This window comes from Oncorhynchus mykiss, chromosome 28, assembly GCF_013265735.2.
Source record: "Oncorhynchus mykiss isolate Arlee chromosome 28, USDA_OmykA_1.1, whole genome shotgun sequence".
NCBI classification, from domain to species: Eukaryota; Metazoa; Chordata; class Actinopteri; order Salmoniformes; family Salmonidae; genus Oncorhynchus; species Oncorhynchus mykiss.
In genome coordinates, this window is record NC_048592.1 from 4,668,972 (window position 1) to 4,692,154 (window position 23,183).

The following is a 23,183-nucleotide window of genomic DNA, read 5'->3' on the forward strand; positions in this document are numbered from 1 at the left end:
CCAAAAAAAGTGGAACGAGTAGGTGTGTCCAAACATTTGATTTTTACTGAAACAAATATATACAGTGTACATACTGCAATTCCAACCACAAAATACAACAATTTGCCTATAATTCTATTTGAGGCTCCACATATCAACCAATTTGAGGCAGCCAACAACCAATCAGTCTCAAATCCAGCTGCATATAGAAAGTTGAGATTGGCCTTTAGGCAGTCTCTTTGGCAATGACATGGAGTGGAATATTAGCTAAAAAGACTGGGTACCAGACTAGCATTATCATGCATTGCAATTTATGCAGGGACATTTAAAGGTACAAACAATTAGAATACTTTGCATTGCAACAACACAAAAAAAAAGAGGGAGAAAAAAAGTGAGAGGCTATACAGCTCCTTTATAGTTGTCTACCACATGTTTTATGCTAACTATTAACCCTATAGAAATAAAACATTTACATGTCTACGACATTTTACACATTTCAGAATTCATATCCTCATAATAGAAATGGCTTCCATTTTTATTTTTTATTGTTTGAGTGTACACATTTTCTATGATCGAGGTCATTCTTTCTTGCCCTTGTAAAGGGCCAGTAGTGAGACATTGGCTACTTTGACCACGTTGAAGCAGACACCAGGAATATCACCATCGGAATGTCCCATTCAACCAAATTCTGCTACCAAGACTTCATCGTTTTCCTGTTGAGAGAGGAGGAAGAGGATTTCTAAACAGTGGTTATGATGAAAAGCCTGGAAATTGTGTAGGAAGTTCAAAGGAGGAAAATCCAGGAAACATAGATGGCAAACTCATAATAAACCAAAACACAAATCAAAAGTATATGGCTGTTCTTGAGGGATGGGCAACGGCTCTTTGTAGGGCCATGGGATCAATGTCCACTAATGGGGGGCGTAGAGAGTTAAAATAGTAGAACATACAAGGTGCAATTTCAATATGTGGATTTGCATCAACAGTTTATTTTGTTATGTCAGTCACTGAGTCACTCAATTAGCCATGTCAGCGAACAATTTTTGGATTGGTAAATGAATCTAGCTCAATGATGTACAATATATAATATAATATGGATTGCTGTTTCTGTGTAATGGCCAATGAGAGGCTTTGAAGCCACCTGATCGGCCATATTGGCACTCCCCTGAAGCAGTCCTCCATAGGAATGAATGGAATTTTACAGTATTTCAATTCAATGTTAAGGACAAAATTACATGTATTTAAGTATTTTTTTTGTAGTGGGGACAGTAAAAATAATTAAAAGTTCATACTTTCAAAATTATATTTTAAGGAAAATGTTTTAAAATATTTCTAAATTTTTTGCTCAAATAATAATTAAAAATTATGGCAAATTGTAGCAAAAAAATTGTAGACAAATGCATTTCTATATTTTTTTTATAATACTTTTATTCACAATGAATGAAAGATAAAATGTAAAGACATTGTACATTTTCCCCTTTTTGTCCCCTTTGACCTCCCCCAGAATGCCTCCAAACACATTTACAAAGAAAGGCAAAGTCATTGGGTTACATATCAGAAAACAAAAGTTGTACAAAAGTGTACAACAACGTTACTTCAATACAAGCAAAAATGTAATAGCCTAACAATTTCAGGTGATTAGGTGATCCTATAGGCCTACAGCAGTAATCTGAAGGGGTGGGGCCAGGTGCACTAATCTGGAGGAAGTGTTTGGAGCTGTTCCAAACAGGATATCATCGGGTCCCCTGTGGAATAAAACGAGTTGGTTGATCCTCAAATGGTAAACTTATTTTTTTCTAATTTTAGGAACAGCATCAGATCTTTGAGCCAAGAGAGGCTAAGGGAGGATTGATAGATTACCAATCCAATGAAATCCTTTGGCGGGCTAACAGGCAGGCAAAGGCAATGGCATCCAGCTGTCTATTGGTAAGAGAACAGTTGTTGTTTGATACGCCACACATTTCTGCACTAGGCTGCAACTTCATATCAAATGCTTCAGAAAGGGTTTTAAATATAGTGGACCAATAATCTGCCAGACAGGGACAGGATCAGAACGTGTGGGTTAGGTCTGTCAAGGGGCCTTTACACCTGTCACATGTACCATCAATATTTGGGTAGAATTTGGATGATCTGGCCTTGCTGAAATGGATACGGTGAAGTACCTTAAACTGTATATGGCTGAGCCAGGCACAAGAGGAACTTCCATTTACCCAGAGTAAGGCACCATTCCAGACTTCATCAGAGATCCCTCCACCAAGTTCCCTTTCCCACTCAGATCAGATTTGATTGAGTTCCGGGTTATCATGGGACATGATTATCTAAAAGAATATGGGATATGAATCCCTTTATTTGAAAAGGTGTTTTCAAAAGAGCATCCCGTATCGGGTGATATAATTGAAAAGGTTGGGCTTTGAGTGCGAATAAACTGGCGGATTTGTAAATACCGAAACAAACTTGAATGATGTAGATTCAATTTGATAGAAAGGTCTTCAAATTTGGCAAAGGTGCCATCAATATAAAGGTCATGAAACTTAGTGAGGCCATTCCTCTGTCACAGCCTGAAAGCTGAATCCAGTTTGCCTGGAAGGAAGAGGTGATTATTACATATTGGACCTTGACTAGACAAATCACAGAATTTAAAATGTAGATGGAATTGAGTACACATTTTAGAGTATTGACAACAATTGGATTGGGTGTGTAACGCGAAGCTGACAGAGGGAGACTGGAGGTGACTAAGGCTGACAAAGAGGAGGAGAAACAGGATTTGGCTTCTGTTTGACACCAGTCAGTTTCTGGGGTGTGAAGACAGTAAATAATATTTTGTATATTTCGCTGCCCAGTAATAATACATAAAGTTAGGAAGGGCTAGTCCTCCGTGTGTTCTCGCTCTCTGTAGGAATGCTTTACATATTCTTGGATTCCCACCACCTCATAGAAAAAAATATATAAGCTTATCCACTGAAGTGAAAAATTACTTTGGTAAAAACAGAAGGAGACATTGGAACAAGTACAGAAATCTGGGCAATAAATTCATCTTGATACAATTTGTGGCGAAATCTGCACGGAGCCTTCACCATGCGCTGCCAAGAGTGCATGAGCAGTAAGAAAGGAGGAAATAAAGAGAGCTCGTTCAGCTCTTTGGGGAGGAGCGACAGTTTGATTGTGTGCTGTAGAAGTTTTGTTTGTTATCAGCGTGTGTAGTTTATAAAGTATTTAACTCAATCATCGGTGTAATCGCTCTAGGTCGTGGTTGTTTTCGTTTGGGACCGCGCCCGTAATGGATCGCATGGATTAGTAGCAACATTGTTGCGAAGCTTTAACATACAAACCATCGGACAGTCAGACAGTACACCTGCATGCCTGAAGACCACAGCTAAGATCTCTCTTGGTCTCTTTCTCTTCCCTCTATCGTTCTAGTGCTTTACCCTGCAACAGACTCTCTAATTTTCCAATGCACTTCCCATTGAAGTTCATTAGAGCTGGACTATTATTGCCCTGCCAGAAGTATTTGGGTGGACATTTTAGTTAAAATGGAGGTTGCTTGCAAGTTGTGTATTGTTATGTGAACTGTATTGAGGTGAGGGGTACTAATGACATGTGGCCGAGAAGATTGTGGACATTTTTAAGGCCTTTGTTGTGTCTATGAACATCCCCACATTCATACCCTGTGCACTTATCCACTGGAAGATAATACAGATTATTGCAAATCCTCTGTTGATGACTGGGTTCATTCTTGTATGAAGTTGCTGTTAAATTGCTCTGCCATTATTAGTATTATTGTATGAGGTATTCTTGTTGGGGTTACCCCTGTGCTGTGATGTGAGTTTTATATGGTGTGTGTTCTCTTTTCTCTCCACTGGCTATCTGGTAAACCGGCTACACTCTAGGCAGTCTCTTCTGCTGATGTGTGTGGGTCTGGTAGTGGTACTCTCTCTCTTCTACTCTTTTCCTTTCGGCATGGTTAATACCTGCCTGGCGCCCGAACAACATCTTTCTTTACCGTTTGTTGATCAGGGGAGTAAAGTTCTCATCATGGAGGGAAGACATGGTACGAGGGATATTGATCCCTAAATACTTAAAGCCAGACTTGGACACACGAAATGGAATAGTATCCCGTGGCATTTGTAATGCTAATTCATTAATAGGAAAACTAACTTTGAGGTTTAATTTATAACCCGAAAACACACCAAACCTAAGCAGTACGTCCACTACCTCAGGGACACACGCTTCAGGGTCTGAGAGATATATATAAAAGCAAGTCAAGAGAAAATCTGGAGTTCTGGAGGACTCCAGGATTCACCTGCATTTTAATGTATATTGAAAGTATTATTTTTTTTCTTCAATAGGATGGACCAGGGGTGTGCAACTATAGATTTCCTTCACAGAAAATACATTAGTGCAACACATTTGGCAGAAAATAGCTTATTTTTCATCCAATGACAACAGTCCAATGCTGTTTGGCTCGCAGCCACACAAGTAAATGAGCTTAAAGTAAAATAATCTAGGCATTTTTTTGCAAAAACAATCTATGGCCATCATACTTCTGTTTATCATAGAAAAAATGCACCCAGCTACATTTCCTAATATTTTGCCTGAAGTCAATATTGCATTTTACCAGATACACCTGAGAAAGTACAAGAGAAAAGTAGCTTCACTTCAGTCAGAGCTCTGTCTGCTGATGGATGAGAAATAATCTCTATACTCCACACATACAATTATCTGTACGATCCCTCAGTCGTGCAGTGAATTTCAAACACCGATTCAACCAAAGACCAGGAGGTTCCCAATGCCCCACAAAGGACATATTGGTAGAAGGGTAAAAAAGAAGACATTGAATATCCCTTTGAGGATTTTCAAGTTATTAATTACACTTTGGATGGTGTATCAATACACCCAGTCACTACAAAGATACATGCTTCCTTCCTAACTTAATTGCTGGAGAGGAAGGAAACCGCTCAGGGATTTCACCATGAGGCCAATGGTGACTTTAAAACAGTTACAGAATTTAATGACTGTGATAGGAGAAAACTGAGGATGGATCAACAACATTGCAGTTATTCCACAATACTAACCTAAATGACTGAGTGAAAAGAAGGAAGCTTGTACAGAATACAAATATTACAAAAAATGCTCCCTGTTTGCAATAAGGCACTCAAGTAAAACTGCTAAAAATATGGCAAAGAAATGTACTTTTTGTCCGGCGTACAAAGTGTTAAGTTTGGGGCAAATCCAACACAGCACTACCGTAAGTAACTTCATATTTTCAGGCATTGGTGGTGGCTGAATCATGCTATGGGTATGCCTGTCATCGGCAAGAACTAGGCAGTTTTTTAGGATAAAAATAAATCGAATAGAGCTAAGCATAGTCAAAATCCGACAAGGTCCAATATAAACGGCAGTTGCTTACCAAGAAGATAGTGAATGTTCCTGAGTGGCAGAGTTACCGTTTTGACAACAGGCTGAAAATCTATGGGAAGACTTGAAAATTACTGTCTAGCAATGATCAACAACCAACTTGACAGCGCTCAAAGAATTTTAAAAGAATAAATGTGCAAATGTTGTACAATCTAGGTGTGTAAAGCACTAAGAGACTTACCCTGAACGACTCACAGCTTGTAAATCACTGCCAATTGTGATTCTAACATGTATTGACTCATGGGTGTGAATATGTAAATGAGATGGTATTTTTGTATTTCATTTTCAATAAGTTTGCTAAAATATATAAAGACTGTTTCATTTTGTCATTATGGGGTATATAGATGGGTTATACAATTGTATTTAGTCCATTTTTTATTTGGCAGTAGCACAACTAGTGCTGTCTGACAAAAAAATATAAATCTTTGTCGACCAAGAACCGTTTGTTCTTTCGGCCAAACGTGTTTTTTTCCATATTGACACACCCTATGTGTTTTATTCAAATCAACTAAACTCAGCAAAAAAATAAAATGTCCTCTCACTGTCAACTGTTTTATGTTCAGCAAACTTAACACGTGTAAAAATGTGTATGAACATAAGTTTCAACAACTGAGACAAACTGAACAAGTTCCACAGACATGGTACGGCACCTGCACCGCCCGCCACCGCTGGGCTCTCCAGAGTGTGGTTCGGTTTGTCCAACGCATCATCGGGGGCAAACTACCTGCCCTCCAGGACACCTAAAGCATCCGATGTCACAGGAAGGCCAAAAAGATCATCAAGGACAACAACCACCGGCGCCATTGCCTGTTCACCCCGCTATCATCCAGAAGGTGAGGTCAGTACAGGTGCATCAAAGCTGGGACCAAGTGACTGAAAAACTATCTCAAGGCCATCAAACTGTTAAACAGCCAACACAGAGGCTGCTGCCAACACACAGACTTGAAATCCCTGGCCACTTTAATAAATGGAACATTAGTCACTAATAATTATTACATATTTTGCATTACTCATCTCATATGTATTGTAATGACCCGACTAGATCATAAAGGAACAATTGTCCAGACAGAGGATGGAGTTTATGAATTGACGGTTTATTAAACCAACTTCACACAGGTTACTGTTTGGCCGTAGCCCACGCCAAATAAATGAAAGATAACCCACAAGCCAATCGTGACCTTCTCTTGTGAAGCCCAGACATAAGAGAGAGAACAAAGGCTAAACCTGGTCTTAACTTCCAATGCTCCATCCCCCTGCCCAACCCCCCCTCCACGCCACTCCGCCAACCGCCAGGATGCCCGGCATCAGAACATTCCAGGCATTCCCGTGATTGCAGATAGCAGGTTGATTGGCATGTCAGACCCCGCGAACACTGGGTACTGGTAAGTACAACACAACCACCTACTAGCCTAACACATAACACACAGCTGTCTGTGCAGGTCACTACAGTATATACTGTATTCTATTGTATCTTAGTCTATGCCCCTCTGACATTGTGCATCCATATATTTATATATTTTTAATTCCATTCCTTTACTTAGATGTGTGTATTGTGTTTATTGTTGTGACATTGTTAGATATTACTTGTCAGATATTAATGCACTGTTGGAGCTAGAAACACAAGCATCTTGCTACATCCGCAATAACATCTGCTAAACACGGGTATGTGACCAATCACATTTTATTTGACACCATGTCTTGCCACCAGCAACATTTCAGTCGCACCTTGCGCCACACACTTGTCTGTACATAAAGCATGTAAACAATTTGCTTACCCGGTCTATAGCAAGCTGTGCCACACTGATTGGTGGAGTAATTTAATGAGCTAAATGTAAACACAATGTTGATTTCACAGGTTAAAAAAGGAATGATATAAACTTGATATAAACTGCGTTTTTTGGTGGGGTTGAACCGGTTCAGAACTTTATTTTGCTTGTCGGGAACAGAAAAATAAGTGGTTCTGTTCAGATCGAAACGATTGGAAAATAAATTCGTGAGCATTTTGTATAAGCTAACCTGTAACGGAAACATTTGGCGTACAATCTGTAGTTACATGGAACAACTATTGGTCTGGGAATGTGAGGGCTGCATGATTATTATCTGGCGTGCTCACAGCATCACATAGGTGTGGAGGGAAATAAACTGTCAAGAAGAGAGGACAGCAGCCAAACGAACACCTTACAACAAAATCATGTATCCTACATGGACACTGAAAGAGAGCTTTGGTAAGCTGACATATCGCTAACCCACTAGCATTCTCATATAATACATTTATTTCCAAGCATTGGCAGCTGGCTACATTTGGCAGGTGCTGCCGACTATGGCTTCGTAACATGAAAATACAAGATCGTTCGTTACCTCTGCATCGTGTGATGACATCATATTATATTGTGACTATTGTCAGTTTTTGCATGTTTGATCAATGAAATAAATGTTTATTCTAATGTGATTTTGAACTCACCCATTGCGCCTGCTTCCGTACACACACACGAAAAAAAAAACCCACACGCAGGATTCTTATCACATGACCTACGCAGTCGGTACCAATAATTTGGGGGAATCAATGAAATCCCACGTTCATGGGCTTTATGACGAAGTCTCGCGAGTTTTCCAGTGTGATCTTGATTGCTATCGCTGAAGAGTAGGAGGAAAATATCAGGTACAGTATTTAAAACAATATATTTTCTTTACCAAAACACAGTTGACTCCTACAAATAGATATTCGCGTTCCTAAACTGACCCTGTGCTTATTTATGTCTGATAGAAATTAGTTGAGGCCAAATAGGTGGCGTTGTTCTGCTTGATAGCGGCCAGGCTTCAATGTTGTGGTTTTCGTCGAAGGCCGCAGTATTACGTTTCCGGCTTATACCAAAAGGACAGTCACTCAGTTCCCCAACTTTATTTACGAATACGTTACTGACGTTAAAATGACGTCCATGGCAATCTCATACAACAATTTTACAACATTGCAGTTATTCTATTTTAACCTGGCTTCTATGTGCTACATTTAACCGGCCGTCATTGTAAATAATAATTTGTTCATAACTGACTTGCCTAGTTAAATAAATAAAATAACCTAAATAACTCACTGTAACGTTACAGTACAGCTGACACACCCACTAACTGCAACGTTAAACATTGAGCCTTAGTTTTATTAGTGAAATGGCAATGATCATCAGAAAGAACATGTTTTTGCAGAACAATTCATGATGAGTTATGCTGAAAAGCCGGAGGAGATAACGAGAGAGGAGTGGATGGAAAAGCTCAACAATGTCCACATTCAGAGAGCCGACATGAACAGGCTCATCATGAACTACTTGGTGACAGGTACAGTAAAACACACACATACCATGAACTACCTGGTGACCGGTACAGTAAACCATGCACACACACACATAGGCATACCAAGAAATACCAGGTGCACAAAAAGGTTCTCTAAACAGACAATTGTATGTCTTTGATATCAACAGAGGGTTTTAAGGAGGCAGCTGAGAAGTTCCGTATGGAGTCTGGAATTGAGCCCAGTGTGGACCTGGATTCTCTGGATGAGAGGATAAAGATCCGGGAGATGATCCTGAAGGGACAGATACAGGAGGCCATTGCACTCATCAACAGCCTGCACCCAGAACTGCTCGACACAAACCGCTACCTGTACTTTCACCTACAGGTAAAAAGCAGATGGCCTCTCCCTTTTATTCTTCTGGCAGTCTTATGTGCAGTGTTCCCTTTATTTCATGCAATCTGTTCCTCTCATTATCCTTTTCTTTTGTCCATCCCCCCCTCTGACCGTCCCCTCATACTGATCTGCCCCTCTGCAGCAGCAGCACCTGATTGAGCTGATCCGTCTGAGGGAGACTGAGGCAGCACTAGAATTTGCTCAGTCCCAGCTGGCCGAGCAGGGGGAGGAGAGCAGAGAGTGTCTGACAGAGATGGAGAGAACCCTGGCCCTGCTGGCCTTCGACAACCCTGAGGAGTCGCCCTTCGGAGACCTCCTCAACACGATGCAGAGGCAGAAGGTGAGGCTTTAATGTCGCGTCATAATCTAGAAATAGATAACTTATTGCTTTGTAATTGTACGTTTCTACTATTGAATTTTATTTCTTCAGTAATTGAACTTTTGACTACATTATTGCTGATTTCATGTTCTTCCTGTCCACTGTGTGCTTCCTGAAGGTATGGAGTGAAGTGAACCAGTCTGTGCTGGACTACGAGAACAGAGAGTCAACGCCCAAACTGGCCAAGCTCCTCAAACTGCTCCTGTGGGCTCAGAACGAACTTGACCAAAAGAAAGTCAAGTACCCCAAAATGACAGACCTCAGCAAGGGCACGATCGAGGACCCAAAGTGACCGCACACCAGGCTATGTGTGCCGTGGGAAACTAAATGGACTCACCTACTCCCCTCCTATCTATTTATGCTCCGACACAGACTGACTCATACTACTTTTTTCTTTTTTTGTGTGGGTTGCTTTTTGGGAGACTTTGATAACATGGACTGTGCAAACTGGATGGTTTGTATTTTTAAAGTGACTTTCTGACTGAAACTTCAACATCTGAAATATAAACCCTTGTATTTTAATGAAGTAAAATTAGACTTTTGGTTCATGTCTTCGATAGATGGTTACATATTTCACAGTTTCACTATTTTTTTTCTGTCTACTGGCAGGGAAAGTTAGCAATCTTTGCATATGGAGGGTGTGTTTAAAGCCTAAATTAGGCTCTCGGAACTATAATGTGTCAACCTAGAAGAGGAATGAAGGTGTGGTGTTTGGGTAGAACGATTGGTTCCCATTGCTGTGGTCCACTGTCAACATTGTTTTATTTTTCTGAACAAAAACATGCACATTTGAGTTTAATGCTATAGGATAGGGGCCAAAGCTTCTGGGTACTGATGGTGAATGCTTCTAAGCTGCCAATGCCCTGTATCTTTGTCAGAGTTTTATTGCAACTTTAGTTTTCATCCTGTGTTATCTTGAACAAACAAGACAATAATGTGAATACATACAGAGACATCCACTCAGTTCACGGTGGCTGTTTTGCAACCGGATTATTTACATGTATGGAATAAAATACTCTTTTGGAACACTTGATATGCCTAGGTTGTTGTTCATTATATTTCCAACAAAAAATATGTAATGATGATATTGTGTGTGTTATTGTCATCCGTGCGCTAGTTACCGATAGCTTACTTTCTCACAGGATGGAACAAGTAAGAAATGTCGTTTTAGACACCAATGTGCAGGAATCTCACTTTTTTCCCATCTGATTGCAGGTTATATAATGGTACCTATGCTTGGTACCTCAGGCAGAGGAGCCAACTCATTGAAGATGTTCTGCAGCGTCCCTGGCTGTCCTATGAAGGATGACAACACCAACTACATCGCAACAGAGGATCATCAGACATGCTTTTGCCAAGGGCAGGGTAGTGCATCCATCCCGTAAGTGGTAGACCTACGGAATATAGGATGAAATGGCCATTCTAGACTAACATTCTGTAGTAGCTGGCTATATTGGGCTGGGATGTGTGGTTTTTCTAATATGGACCCTGCTGAGTTTTGCTGTGCAATCCAATCAGGTATTTATGGAAGCTTGTTCCCCCCACTCAAAAAAAAATATCTGACTTTATGAAATAGTAAGTCATAATTATGAGAAGTCATCATGAGATTGTAAGTCATTTAACTATGCAAGACAGTTAAGGACAAATTCTTATTTGCAATGACAGCCTGGGACTCCCAATCACAGCTGGATGTGCTGGTTGTGATACAGCCTGGATTCAAACCAGGGACTGTAGTGACACCTCTTGCACTGAGATGCAGTGCCTTAGACCACTGTGCCACTTGGGAGCCAAATACATTTAGGTGATCTGTATCACATGAATCCAATGTGCACTTTGCATCAGGCCTGCCTCAACTTTCAAGGATAACCTTATGTATATCCTATAGCCAATCACACATTGTGTATGTGAGAGAGAGTTTGTGGTGGTATTGTCCCATATTAATGGATTGGAGAGCTTTGTTGATGTGAGTTAGTGCCTGTGTGATGACATCTGGTTTATCAGATTTAATTAATTTCTGTAACACTTTCAGTTAATAGCTCAGGCATTTATTTCCTTAAATCACTGAACACAGCTTTTGCTCATTTGCAGTTAATTGTTTAATTCCAGCATTCACTTCCAGCATTTGAATCAATTTCTACATTGCCTGCACTGTGTTATTATTTACACACTGTCACGTTTCTTTTGTCTTAGTATGCCTCTATGTAAACGTGGGAGTTCTACGACTAGAGGGCGATTGGCCAGTTTCTAGGGAAATTGTTGACTGTTTTTGTACTAGCTAGGATTTCTCAGCTGTTAGCAGCCAATGGCTAGCACGTTCTCTTACTGGCAATAAAATGGATGGTTGCCATTTTTGAATCATTACTGAATTATTTAATGTAACAAATCAAACATTAAACCTTGTAAACAATTCATGGTAATTTGTTAACCTTGTAAATGATTCATTTAGACCCCATGTTTATTTTCTTTAATGTGTGTTGCTCTGCTATTAAAAGAGACAGGTAGCTATTTGAGACTTTAAAAAAAATGGTAATTCATTAACTCAATTCAATTCATTAAAGGGGCAATCTGGGAATAGTACATACATTTTTTTTATTTACTTATTAATATATAGCCATTGATTCTTGAATGTATCTTAGAAATGCCTCATGAACAACGGTTTTACTCCACCAACCCAAAATATAAGCTTGTTTTACTCCATTGTTTGTAAACAAACACTGTGTCTATGGAATTGAGTGTGGTTACATTTCTCCTGCCCCATTCCTCAGCTGTTTACCAAATAAAGTGGTGGGGACAATGCTTTATTCTTTGAATCCCAGATTGCCTCTTTAAAAGGGGTCAACCTGCAGATCTATTCAATGTCCATGATCCAAACTTACTATCTCATTATTATGAGTTAATTGATAATGCCAGAGAAGCCGGTGTTTGGAGGATATATTGGCACAGGTGTTGTTAGTCGAGTGCCAGCAAACCGTAATGATTTACATATTTTCATATTTTTTTACTTTCATTTTATTAATTTATACATACAATTTCATCCATCCACAATATATAGTCTCGACACAAATCTAGGGTTGCTACCCAAGCCGGCTGGTTGTTTGTATTATCGGTTTGGTTGCCAGAGACAGGACCCAGTCGTTCAATCTTTTTGTTCTACATTTATGGACACGATCCAGTTGGTTTGTTCTAAATGTTCCTGCTTGCTAGCTAGCCAACTACAGCTAACTTAGTCACACAAGACAAACAGCAAAGTGGCTGCATTTGTTTGTTTAAGCTGTTTTCGAGTGACATGAATTTGGATACATCCATAACAATGAGCTAATGATGTGATTTCACCGGGCATAGAAAATGTGCTCTCTCGTCAGGACAATGTGGAGCTAGCCAAAAACACAGCTAACACAATCACTTAAAACTGAAGCTGGAAATAAAGCAAATGAGCTGCACTTCGTTTAATTTCAGCTACTTTTTTTATTGATGGTTCTTTATATATCCATAAAAATGATGCTGATTCATGATTTCGACTGGCTGAGAAAAGCTGCCTGTCTGTCTCATCCCGACTCGTTCAACATTACTATGGGACAGCTGGAGATCGAATTTCAATATTGAAACAATGTTGCAAATGTCAGACAGAGAGCAAGGTTTATACAAATATCTGCTGTTGAAACCAAATGTAATTCTAAAAGAAATGTGAGAATGTCTAGATGCTTTTTATAGTGGAGATCAAGTTTATAAATTGCCTGGCTGGGCTGATGGAACAAAGTAAATAGGCATTTTAACCTCAGCTTTAACAGGTGGTCATTTGTGGAATAGACACTGGCTGGAATGCGGTGTTAACCAGTAGGATTCAGGATTAGACCCACCCGTTGTATAATGTCTCCTAATTATGACTTCCTATATCATTAGTTTGATTTACTATCACATAATTATGGCTTACTATCTCATAGTAAGTCTACTATCTCATAATTTTGAATGATTTCATAATCATGATTTACTATCTCTCACGATTTGGCCCTCAATCTCATTATGATTTGCAATGTCATAATTATGATTTACTATCTCGTAGTCAGATTTTTTTGGAGGGGGAGGGTGGCGTGAACGGGCTTCCATAGTTATCATCCAGGTTATGTAGCATAGAGTTTCAAGAATATTGCACAGTCATTATGGAGCGCGAACGCCTATGTTGGATGGATGTACTAGGCAGCGATACCCCGGGTGGAAAAGAGAGTGCATTCAAACTGGTTTTCATAGGGACTGAGTAACTTCTTTAACTTACTTCCTGGTGTAACAAACCGTTAGCAGGAAGAACTGCGTGTCTGGAAAATAAAACGGACACGTGGATTATCATTGCTCCTCTAGTTCCAGGCAAGAGCCACGGAAAAAAAACATCCTCTTTGTGGCTATCTGTTCTTATTCTCCCGTGCTCTTCATCTCATCACACTGCAATACAATAATGGATCCTCGTTAAACGAAAGGAAATGATAAGTGGGCGCGAACATCGATCAAAGCGTTTCTTTTTGTCGGCTTTCCTCACTCATTCCATAGCCCACTGAACTGCGACGTGCAGGAAAAAGCAAATCTCAAACATTAGCATCTCTTGTTGAATGGCAATTCTGCAAAAACATGGAAAGATCTCTGGTCCAGATTTGGTCTGCCTCAAAGAAACCCCGTCAGACACAATCGGTGACGCCGGAGGTCATCAGAAGAATTGGAGTGAACATAACACGAACTGGCCCAGGTGAGTTAACGAAGCAAGATTTTAGTATCCATCATTTCCCCCAAAGACTAAAACTACCATATTGAAATTACGGACGTTTTCTTAGGTTTGTAATAACATAACACTATATGAGAGATGTCTTAGCTAGTTCCTTATTTTGCAAATGCCCTACAAGTTAGAAATGATTTAAGCTCTTGGTGGGTTACTGAAAGTAATTGGCATTGGCAAATTTAATTTTCAGAACATTTTCTCTCCCTTGATGTAAGCAAACAAAAAGTACGACTCATACAAATGTAGCTTTGTGTTTGATACTTTTGAGTCTTCTCTAAAAGTTGACACAAAGTGTAGACCTACAATGAAGCCATACTGTAACCATATGAAATGTAGCTAACACTGCTGTGAGGGGCATCCCCCCCCAAATACTTGATTTTTAATCAGATACCTGTCAGCTGGTCTCCAGGTTATTTTACTAAACTGCACACACACAACTTTTGGGACTTTCAAAGCTACTAGGAAGTCTGATAGTCAGGCATTTTATAGAATTTTCTTAGCATCCATCATAGCCTTATCTTTGTCTTGTCAACTAAGGATTCAGCCAATACTTATAACATGAGATGTAGGCTTAACCTAACTAGTTAGTACAATTTAGCATAGATACAATTTATACATTTGAAGTAAAGTGAATACGCCTAGTTGGTTAAGTTTAACGTTCTACATGTCTCATGAGCCCCATTTGCTGTTTTTAAAATGTAGAAAAGCAAAATAAATATACATATGTTGGTTTTACTGAGAATATCACACCTACTCTCTCAAACACACCACACACACCATTGTCTTTGCTACACAATCATTCCCTGCACCCGCTCTGCAGACCCCTGGCGCGGGTATGGACGGTGGTGCTACTGCTGGGGACCTGTCTGCTGTACTGTGCCCGCGTGGCCATGCCCATCTGTGCCGTCAGCATGGCCGAGAAGTTTAACTGGACCAAGAGGGAACAGGGCATGGTGCTGGGCAGCTTCTTCTGGGGCTACTGCTTCACACAGGTCCTTGGAGGCTACGTCAGCGACAGGTGGGCAACGAGAGGAGATGATTATAGAGTTATTGTCTGTTTGCTCATACATTTGCACATAAATTGCCTGTTTGCACAACCTGCAGCTGCGCTCACTACATACAATAGCTAGAATAAACAGTGTACATTGCATTACATTTTATTCACCTTTAAACACAGATGGACAATCGGATGATATGAGACCTGCGATTTGAGAATGAAATAGCCCAAGACTGTCTGTTTTACACATTTGTTTTACGTCATACAGCTGCTCCATTGGTACAATAGACTATAAAACAATACATTTTATTTAACTCATATTCACTTCAAAACACCCATTAGCCCAAAAAGCAAAAGAACTCCTGAGGGGATGGTGATAGAATGTCATGGTGCAGAGACACTACTGTACATGCTACAGAGTATAAAGGGAGTGTAGTTTGAGGAGCCAATACCCATTTCAGACGGAGGATGGAGTAATTTACCTTAAATTATAAGGCAGTGTTTATATGGCCTCCTTTCAAACAGCCCCTTATTTAGCACTTATTTGCGTTTATAAACCATATAAATACAGTGCATTCGGAAAGTATTCAGTCCCCTGTACTTTTTCAAAAAAATATATATGTTACAGCCTTATTCTAAAATTGAATAAAACAAATGTTATTTTATTTCACCTTTTATTTAACCAGGTAGGCCAGTTGAGAACAAGTTCTCATTTGCAATTCCTCATAAATCTACACACAATACCCCATAAGGACAAAGCGAAAACAGATTTTTAGACATTTTTGCTAATTTATAAAAAATAAAAATCAGAAATACCTTATTTACATAAGTATTTGCTTTGCTTATGAGACTTGAGTTCAGGTGCATCCTGTTTCCATTGATCATCCTTTATTAGAATCCACCTGTGGTAAATTCTATTGATTGGACATGCTTTGGAAAGGCACACACCTGTCTATATAAGATGAAAGTGCATGTCAGAGCAGAAACCAAGCCATGAGGTCGAAGGAATTGTCCACGGAGCTCCGAGACAGGATTGTGTCGAGGAACAGATCTGGGGAAGGGTACCAAAACATTTCTGCAGCATTGAAGGTCTCTAAGAACATGATGGCCTCCATTATTGTTATATGGAAGAAGTTTGGAACCCCGAGAACCTTCCTAGAGCTGTCCGCCCGGCAAAACTGAGCAATTGGGTGAGAAGGGACTTGGTCAGGGAGGTGACCAAGAACCCCATGGTTACTCTTTGATTTGATTAGTCCAAATGAGGACTAAAAGAGATTCTAATCTTCCAAGAGTCCTTCAACATTAAAATACAATTCATAATACGATCACATTTTCACGTAACACACTGTTACAGACATAATACACTATTACAGACATAATACACTGTTACAGACATAATACACTGTTACAGACATAACACACTGTTACAGACATAACACACTGTAACACACTGTTACAGACATAACACACTGTTACAGACATAATACACTATTACAGACATAATACACTGTTACAGACATAATACACTGTTACAGACATAACACACTGTTACAGACATAACACACTGTTACAGACATAACACACTGTTACAGACATAACACACTGTTACAGACATAACACACTGTTACAGACATAACACACTGTTACAGACATAATACACTGTTACAGACATAACACACTGTTACAGACATAATACACTGTTACAGACATAACACACTGTTACAGACATAACACACTGTTACAGACATATATACAGGTACATATTGATTAGATAAATACTCTAACAGTCTAAAAAGATGGATTGATTCTTCATAGTTCATTCTACCATAGTCCAGCACAACTTTCATATGTATTATATTTAAATGGTTTTAAAGTATTGTTTGAATTTATATATTGAAAGGTTTCTGGTTTGCTCAGACAAATTATTCAATTTCTTTATTGCTCTAAATCGAATTGTTATTTTGCCCATTTCTCTTTCCTGTCTGGATAACACATAGATGGGACAATATTTTCCTAGTATTAACTGTCTGTCTCTTACCAACTGAATACTTTTGTGAAGAGTTTTAAATGGTGTATACTATGGAATATAATGTGCATGTTTTTTTTCCTCAATTATCTTGTTGATTGATGACCAATCAAGCGCTTTGAGCATGACTACAACAGAAGAACCATGTCTCCACCTTAAAACAATGCTTGCTGCTTTGTTCTGTGCAATCTGCAGCCTCCTAATTTGAAAAATAGCCTCTCCTTTTGTCCTGGTTTCCAGTGGTTTGCAGAAGAGGATGTCTTCCTTAATTTACCCCCCATAAACGTAAACGGACATATACCAGGAACTGTGCCAGGCCAGCCGGAGCTGTGCCAGGCCAGCCAGGTCTGTTGACTCATCCAGCTTTATAATTCACTGGCTTGTATGCGAAGCAGTAATTGTTTCAAAACATGTCCTGCCTTGTCACTGATGTGTTGTGAAACAGTGTTGTTTGATGAAGGCAATGTCGGAATATTTTTTGGTCGTCTTTTCCCCCAGCATTATCCCAGCCATATCCACGGCAGCAGGAAGAATTAAGTCCTCCACAATAGTATGGAGCTTGCCTGTCCTAGCCACTCGGTAGCTCACCATTTAAGATGCTTCTAGTCCCTTCTTATTAATGGTATCTGTTGCTTTTACACGTCTTACTACTCAAAAGTAATCTTAAATCTCGCTCAAACTCAGGTGTCTTATTTTTCAAATTGCCATGTTTTGTTTCTAAATGTCCGCACAAGAGTGACGGTTTCATCGCTTGACAAACTCCTCACAAGTCCTCATTGCCACCAAGGCCTTTTTTTGCCTTTACCTCCCTTCTCACCTCATTTGCTCACATTGTATATAGACTTGTTTATACTTTATTATTGACTGTATGTTTGTTTTACTCCATGTGTAACTCTGTGTTGTTGTATCTGTCGAACTGCTTTGCTTTATCTTGGCCAGGTCGCAATTGTAAATGAGAACTTGTTCTCAACTTGCCTACCTGGTTAAATAAAGGTAAAATAAAAAATAAATAAATAAATAAATCTGACAGCTTCGTTAAATAGTACCCGCAAAACACCAGTCTCAACGTCAGCAGTGACGAGGTGACTCCGGGACGCTGGCCTTCTAGGCAGAGTTCCTCTGTCCAGTGTCTGTTCTTTCTCCCAGATTAATATTTTCGTTTTATTGGCCAGTCTGGCTTTTTCTTTGCAACTCTGCCTAGAAGGCCAGCATCCTGGAGTCGCCTCTTCACTGTTGACGTTGAGACTGGTGTTTTGCAGGTACTATTTAATGAACCTGTCAGATCAATGGTATATTACAGATGATCAATGCATGTGTCCAAACGGTGACCCAATTTCAGTTGATGATCTAGTAGTATCATTAACCATATGCCGAGAACTGTGGTTTGAAACAAATCTCATCAATTTAGTTCTATTTGAATTATTATGATACTTCCAGTTTATATCAAAATCACCCTGTTACTATCTGTGGCCTGGTCAAATGCAGTGCGTAAGTCATTCAGATAGGACACCTTGGAGCTAGGAGGTCTATACACACCCTACCAATATGGGTGCCTAGTGAGGCAGATGTACATTAACCCATAGTGCCTCTATTTCAAATCAAATTGATTTATATAGCTGATATCTCAAAGTGCTGTACAGAAACCCAGCCTAAAACCACAAACAGCAAGCAATGCAGGTGTAGAAGCACGGTGGCTAGGAAAAACTCCCTAGAAAGGCCAGAATCTAGGAAGAAACCTAGAGAGGAACCAGGCTGGGTGGTGGCCAGTCCTCTTCTGGCTGTGCCGGGTGGAAATTATAACAGAACATGGCCAAGATGTTCATAGATGACCAGCAGTGTCAAATAATAATAATCACAGTAGTTGTCGAGGGTGCAACAAGTCAGCACCTCAGGAGTAAATGTCAGTTGGCTTTTCATAGCCGATTATTCAGAGTATCTCTACCGCTCCTGCTGTCTCTAGAGAGTTGAAAACAGCAGGTCTGGGACAGGTAGCACGTTCGGTGAACAGGTCAGTGTTCCATAGCCACAGGCAGAACAGTTGAAACTGGAGCAGCAGCATGACCAGGTGACTGGAGACAGCAAGGAGTCATCAGGCCAGGTAGTCCTGAAGCATGGTCCTAGGGCTCAGGTCCTCCGAGAGAGAAAGAAAGAGCGAGTTAGAGAGAGCATACTTAAATTCACACAGGACACCGGTTAAGACAGGAGAAATACTCCAGATTTAACAGACTGACCCTAGTCCCCCGACACATAAACTACTGCAGCATAAATACTGGAGGCTGAGACAGGAGGGGTCGGGAGACTGTCCCCATCCGACGATACCCCCGGATAGGGCCAAACAGGAAGGATATAACCCCACCCACTTTGTCAAAGCACAGCCCCCACACCGCTAGAGGGATATCTTCAACCACCAACTTACCATCCTGAGACAAGGCTGAGTATAGCCCACAAAGATCTCCGCCACGGCACAACCCAAGTGACTCAACCCACTCAAGTGACGCACCCCTCCTAGGGACGGCATGGAAGAGCACCAGTGACTCAGCCCCTGTAACAGGGTTAGAGGCAGAGAATCCCAGTGGAGAGAGGGGAACCGGCCAGGCAGAGACAGCAAGGGCGGTTCGTTGCTCCAGTGCCTTTCCTTTCACCTTCACACTCCTGGGTCAGACTACACTCAATCATAGGATCTACTGAAGAGATGAGTCTTCAGTAAAGACTTAAAGGTTGAGACCGAGTCTGCGTCTCTCACATGGGTAGGCAGAAAATTCCATAAAAATGGAGCTCTATAGGAGAAAGCCCTGCCTCCAGCCATTTGCTTAGAAATTCTAGGGACAATTAGGAGGCCTGCGTCTTGTGACTGTAGCTTACATGTAGGTATATACCGGCAGGACCAAATCGGAAAGATCGGTATGAGCAAGCCTATGTAATGCTTTGTAGATTAGCAGTAAAACCTTAATCAATATGGGTGCCTTGACAAGGCCATCCCATAGTGCCTCTATTTGACCTACATTAAGGTCATCCCTCCTCTTAAAAGGTATATGATTCTGAATATACAGTGCAACACCCCCACCATTCCTCTTCCTGTCCCTTCTCAGTAGACTATATCCTTGAATGTTCATTTGCCCATCATTTACAGATGCATCTAAATGCATTTCGGTCATAGTCAAAATATGAATATTATTTACGTTGACCAAGTTAAAAACCTAATGTATTTTGTTAGGAAGGGTACATACATTAACCTGAGCTATATGCAGCCCTTTCCTTATCAAGTGAAGATCAATAGAGCATGTATTCATTATAGTAGAAGTTGTCATGATACACTACAACACACAAACTCAAATTTGAACATTAAATTAAAATAGCCAGGGAGTTACTCTAGAGTCCTGATACAATTGCCTGTGGATGTAAAGTTTATCCATCACCATGGAGACTTGTTGATTCAGCAATGCTTTTCCTTCATAATGGGATACTGTTTTTTTTCTCCTTTCATTGATCTCCGTGGGGAAGTGATCATTCATTCCAAAATCAGTGTTTCTGAGTTCTCTGCCCCTGCTCTTCGTCAATTCCTTTTGCTTAAAATGGTCAAAACATGCAACAATAGCCCGTGGCCTATTTCCCAGAGGCCTTACCTATTCTATGGACGCTGGAGAAAGTGACATTACACACAACATTAAGTGGGCAGTTTTAGTTGAGTTGACATGAAGTCTCAGACAGTGTGCTCACAGCCTCTGCTGTTGTCATTCTCCGGTATCCCTGAAAATATTAGATTGTTCCGCATTGATCGACACTGTACATCAAGCAAGGTTTCTTTAAGTTGTTTGTTCTCCCTTTGCACCACCTCCACCTTGCTATGAATAGAGTCTACAGTACATTTCAGCGCCGTGTTCTCTTTCCTTATATCATCAATCTGACGTTGGCTGAATTCTAGACTAGCACATAATGCTTTGATGTCCTCTCGTAATATATCCAAGATATCAAGTTTGGCAAGCCTTTCATTGATGAATTTTAACAAGTCAACATCTATATCCGTAAACCTCTCTCCACATGTGCCTTCTTGCTTGGGGATGGTTTGGTGCCATCGTTGATACAGCTTGGCCAACTTGGTTTGTTTTGTTGATTGGGTTTGTTGTCCTCAGCAGTGCTCGAGTCCTCCGTAACCAGTGACGCGTTTCTTTTGAGTTCGTAAGTATCTCTCGTCAATGAATCGTTCAAGCTCCTCAACGGTTTGAGTCATCCAGCGTGTTTGCAGGCAGAGTTAAACAAAAATAACAAAACAATGGATGGATCTTTCCGGTAGATACACACAATAAAACATGTTTAAACTATTGAGTACTCACTCGTGGTTGGAGGAAGTGCTAGTGTTAGAGGATAAGAGAAACACTGTTGTATGGTTAGCAAGTTTTCAGTAGGTCAGTAGGTCAGTGACACAGGCAACACAGATCGCTGTGTCGGCTGATGGTCGAATCTATTCAAAAGGAAAACCTGACAGAGCTCCAGAGTTCCTCTGTGGAAATAGGAGAACCTTCCAGAAGGACAATCATCTCTGTAGCACTCCACCATTCAGGCCTTTATGGTGGAGAGGCCAGACGGAAACCACCTCAGTAAAAAGCACATAACATCCTACTTGGAGTTTGCCAAAAGGCACCTAAAGACTCTCAGACCATGATAAACAAGATTCTCTGGTCTGATAAAACCAATGTTGTGCTCTTTGGCCTGAATGCCAAGCGTCAAGTCTGAAGGAAACCTGGCACCATTCCTTCGGTGAAGCATGCTGGTGGCAGCATCATGCTGTGAGGATGTTTTTCATCGGCAGGGACTGGGAGAATAGTCAGGATCGAAGGAAAGGTGAACAGAGAAAAGTAAAGGGAGATACTTGATGAAAACCTGCTCCAGAACACTCAGGACTTCAGACTGGGGCAAAGGTTCACCTTCCAACAGGACATCGACCATAAGCACACAACCAAGACACCGCAGGAGTGGCTTCGGGACAAGTCTCTCAATGTCCTTGCGTGGTCCAGCCAGAGCCCGGACTTTCAAAGAGACCTGAAAATAGCTGTGCAGCAACGCTCCCCATCCAACCTGACAGAGCTTGAGAGAATCTGCAGAGAAGATTGGGATAAACTCCCCAAATATAGGTGAGCCAAGCTTGTAGCGTCATACCCAAGAAGCGTTGAGGCTGTAATCGCGGCCAAAGATGCTTCAACAATGTAATGAGTAAAATGTCTGAATACTTATGTAAATGTCATATTTAATTTTTATATATAAAAAAAATAAAAAAACATTTGCAAGAAATTCTCAACCTGTTTATCTTTGTCATTATGGGGAATTGTGTGTAAGGTGGGGGGGGGGGGGGGGGGAGACTTTTAAATCTATCCATTTTAGAATAAGGCTGTAAGGTAACAAAATGTGGAAAAAGTCTGAATACTTGCCCGAATGCACTGTATATATCAGGTCGTAACTGGCAATTTGGGAGGGTTGGGGGTTGTTGTTTGAACATGGGGTCTGTTTGCAGTTCAAATTAAGGAGGTGTTAAACAATATAAGTTTTTAATGAATTTACCTTAAAAAAAAAACAGAATCATTCACACAGACCCAATTCCTGTATTTTGGATACAGGGTCTGTGAAAATGCAGGAAAAATGAATACATTCATTTTTTCTTGGAGAACCCCTTTCAGAAATACGAAAAGGCTGTTTTTTAATTGAAGTTATGGTAAATTTGTGGGATTTTGGTCTATGTATGAAAGGGATACAAGATAAACCTTGAGTTATGAGTGGAATTTGAAGGGCATTATGTGACCGTTAGTATTATACTGTGTGTTGTTTGAGGAGTGCACAGCCCTTGTGTCGGTGTCTGGGTGGTGAAAAGGGTGACAGCAATGACGTTGACATCCTTGGTTAGTTGTGCTTGCTTTGTATGCTGATGTCAAAGCAGATCAAATCATCCAATGTCAGTCA

General features: G+C 40.4%; 2 protein-coding genes across 5 annotated transcripts in view; both read left to right on the forward strand.

Annotated features, from left to right (window-relative positions):
- The first annotated feature begins 7,594 nt into the window (after window positions 1-7,594).
- On the forward strand, window positions 7,595-10,480 carry LOC110508377 (glucose-induced degradation protein 8-B homolog). Of its 2 annotated transcripts, none has more exons than XM_021588874.2 (5): window positions 7,595-7,619; window positions 8,593-8,721; window positions 8,865-9,061; window positions 9,213-9,410; window positions 9,568-10,480. In XM_021588874.2, exons 2-5 carry the CDS (start codon window positions 8,601-8,603, stop codon window positions 9,739-9,741), a joined length of 690 nt encoding a protein of 229 aa, XP_021444549.2. In that variant the 5' UTR covers window positions 7,595-7,619; window positions 8,593-8,600; the 3' UTR covers window positions 9,742-10,480. The 2 variants fall into 2 exon arrangements, with proteins under 2 accessions (XP_021444549.2, XP_021444550.1); XM_021588875.2 differs by lacking the exon at window positions 7,595-7,619 and adding an exon at window positions 7,931-8,053 and having other exon boundaries at window positions 9,568-10,165.
- Window positions 10,481-13,527: 3,047 nt separating this feature from the next.
- Window positions 13,528-23,183, forward strand: part of slc17a9b (solute carrier family 17 member 9b) — a 31,132-nt gene continuing 21,476 nt past the window's right edge. The window contains exons 1-2 of one of the 3 annotated variants that reach the window (XM_036966448.1): window positions 13,528-14,181; window positions 15,032-15,229. In XM_036966448.1, the coding sequence (XP_036822343.1) occupies window positions 14,048-14,181; window positions 15,032-15,229 (332 nt within the window). In that variant the 5' untranslated portion in view covers window positions 13,528-14,047. The remainder of the gene's footprint in view (window positions 14,182-15,031; window positions 15,230-23,183) is intronic. The other 2 variants (XM_036966445.1, XM_036966446.1) reach the window with 2 other exon arrangements.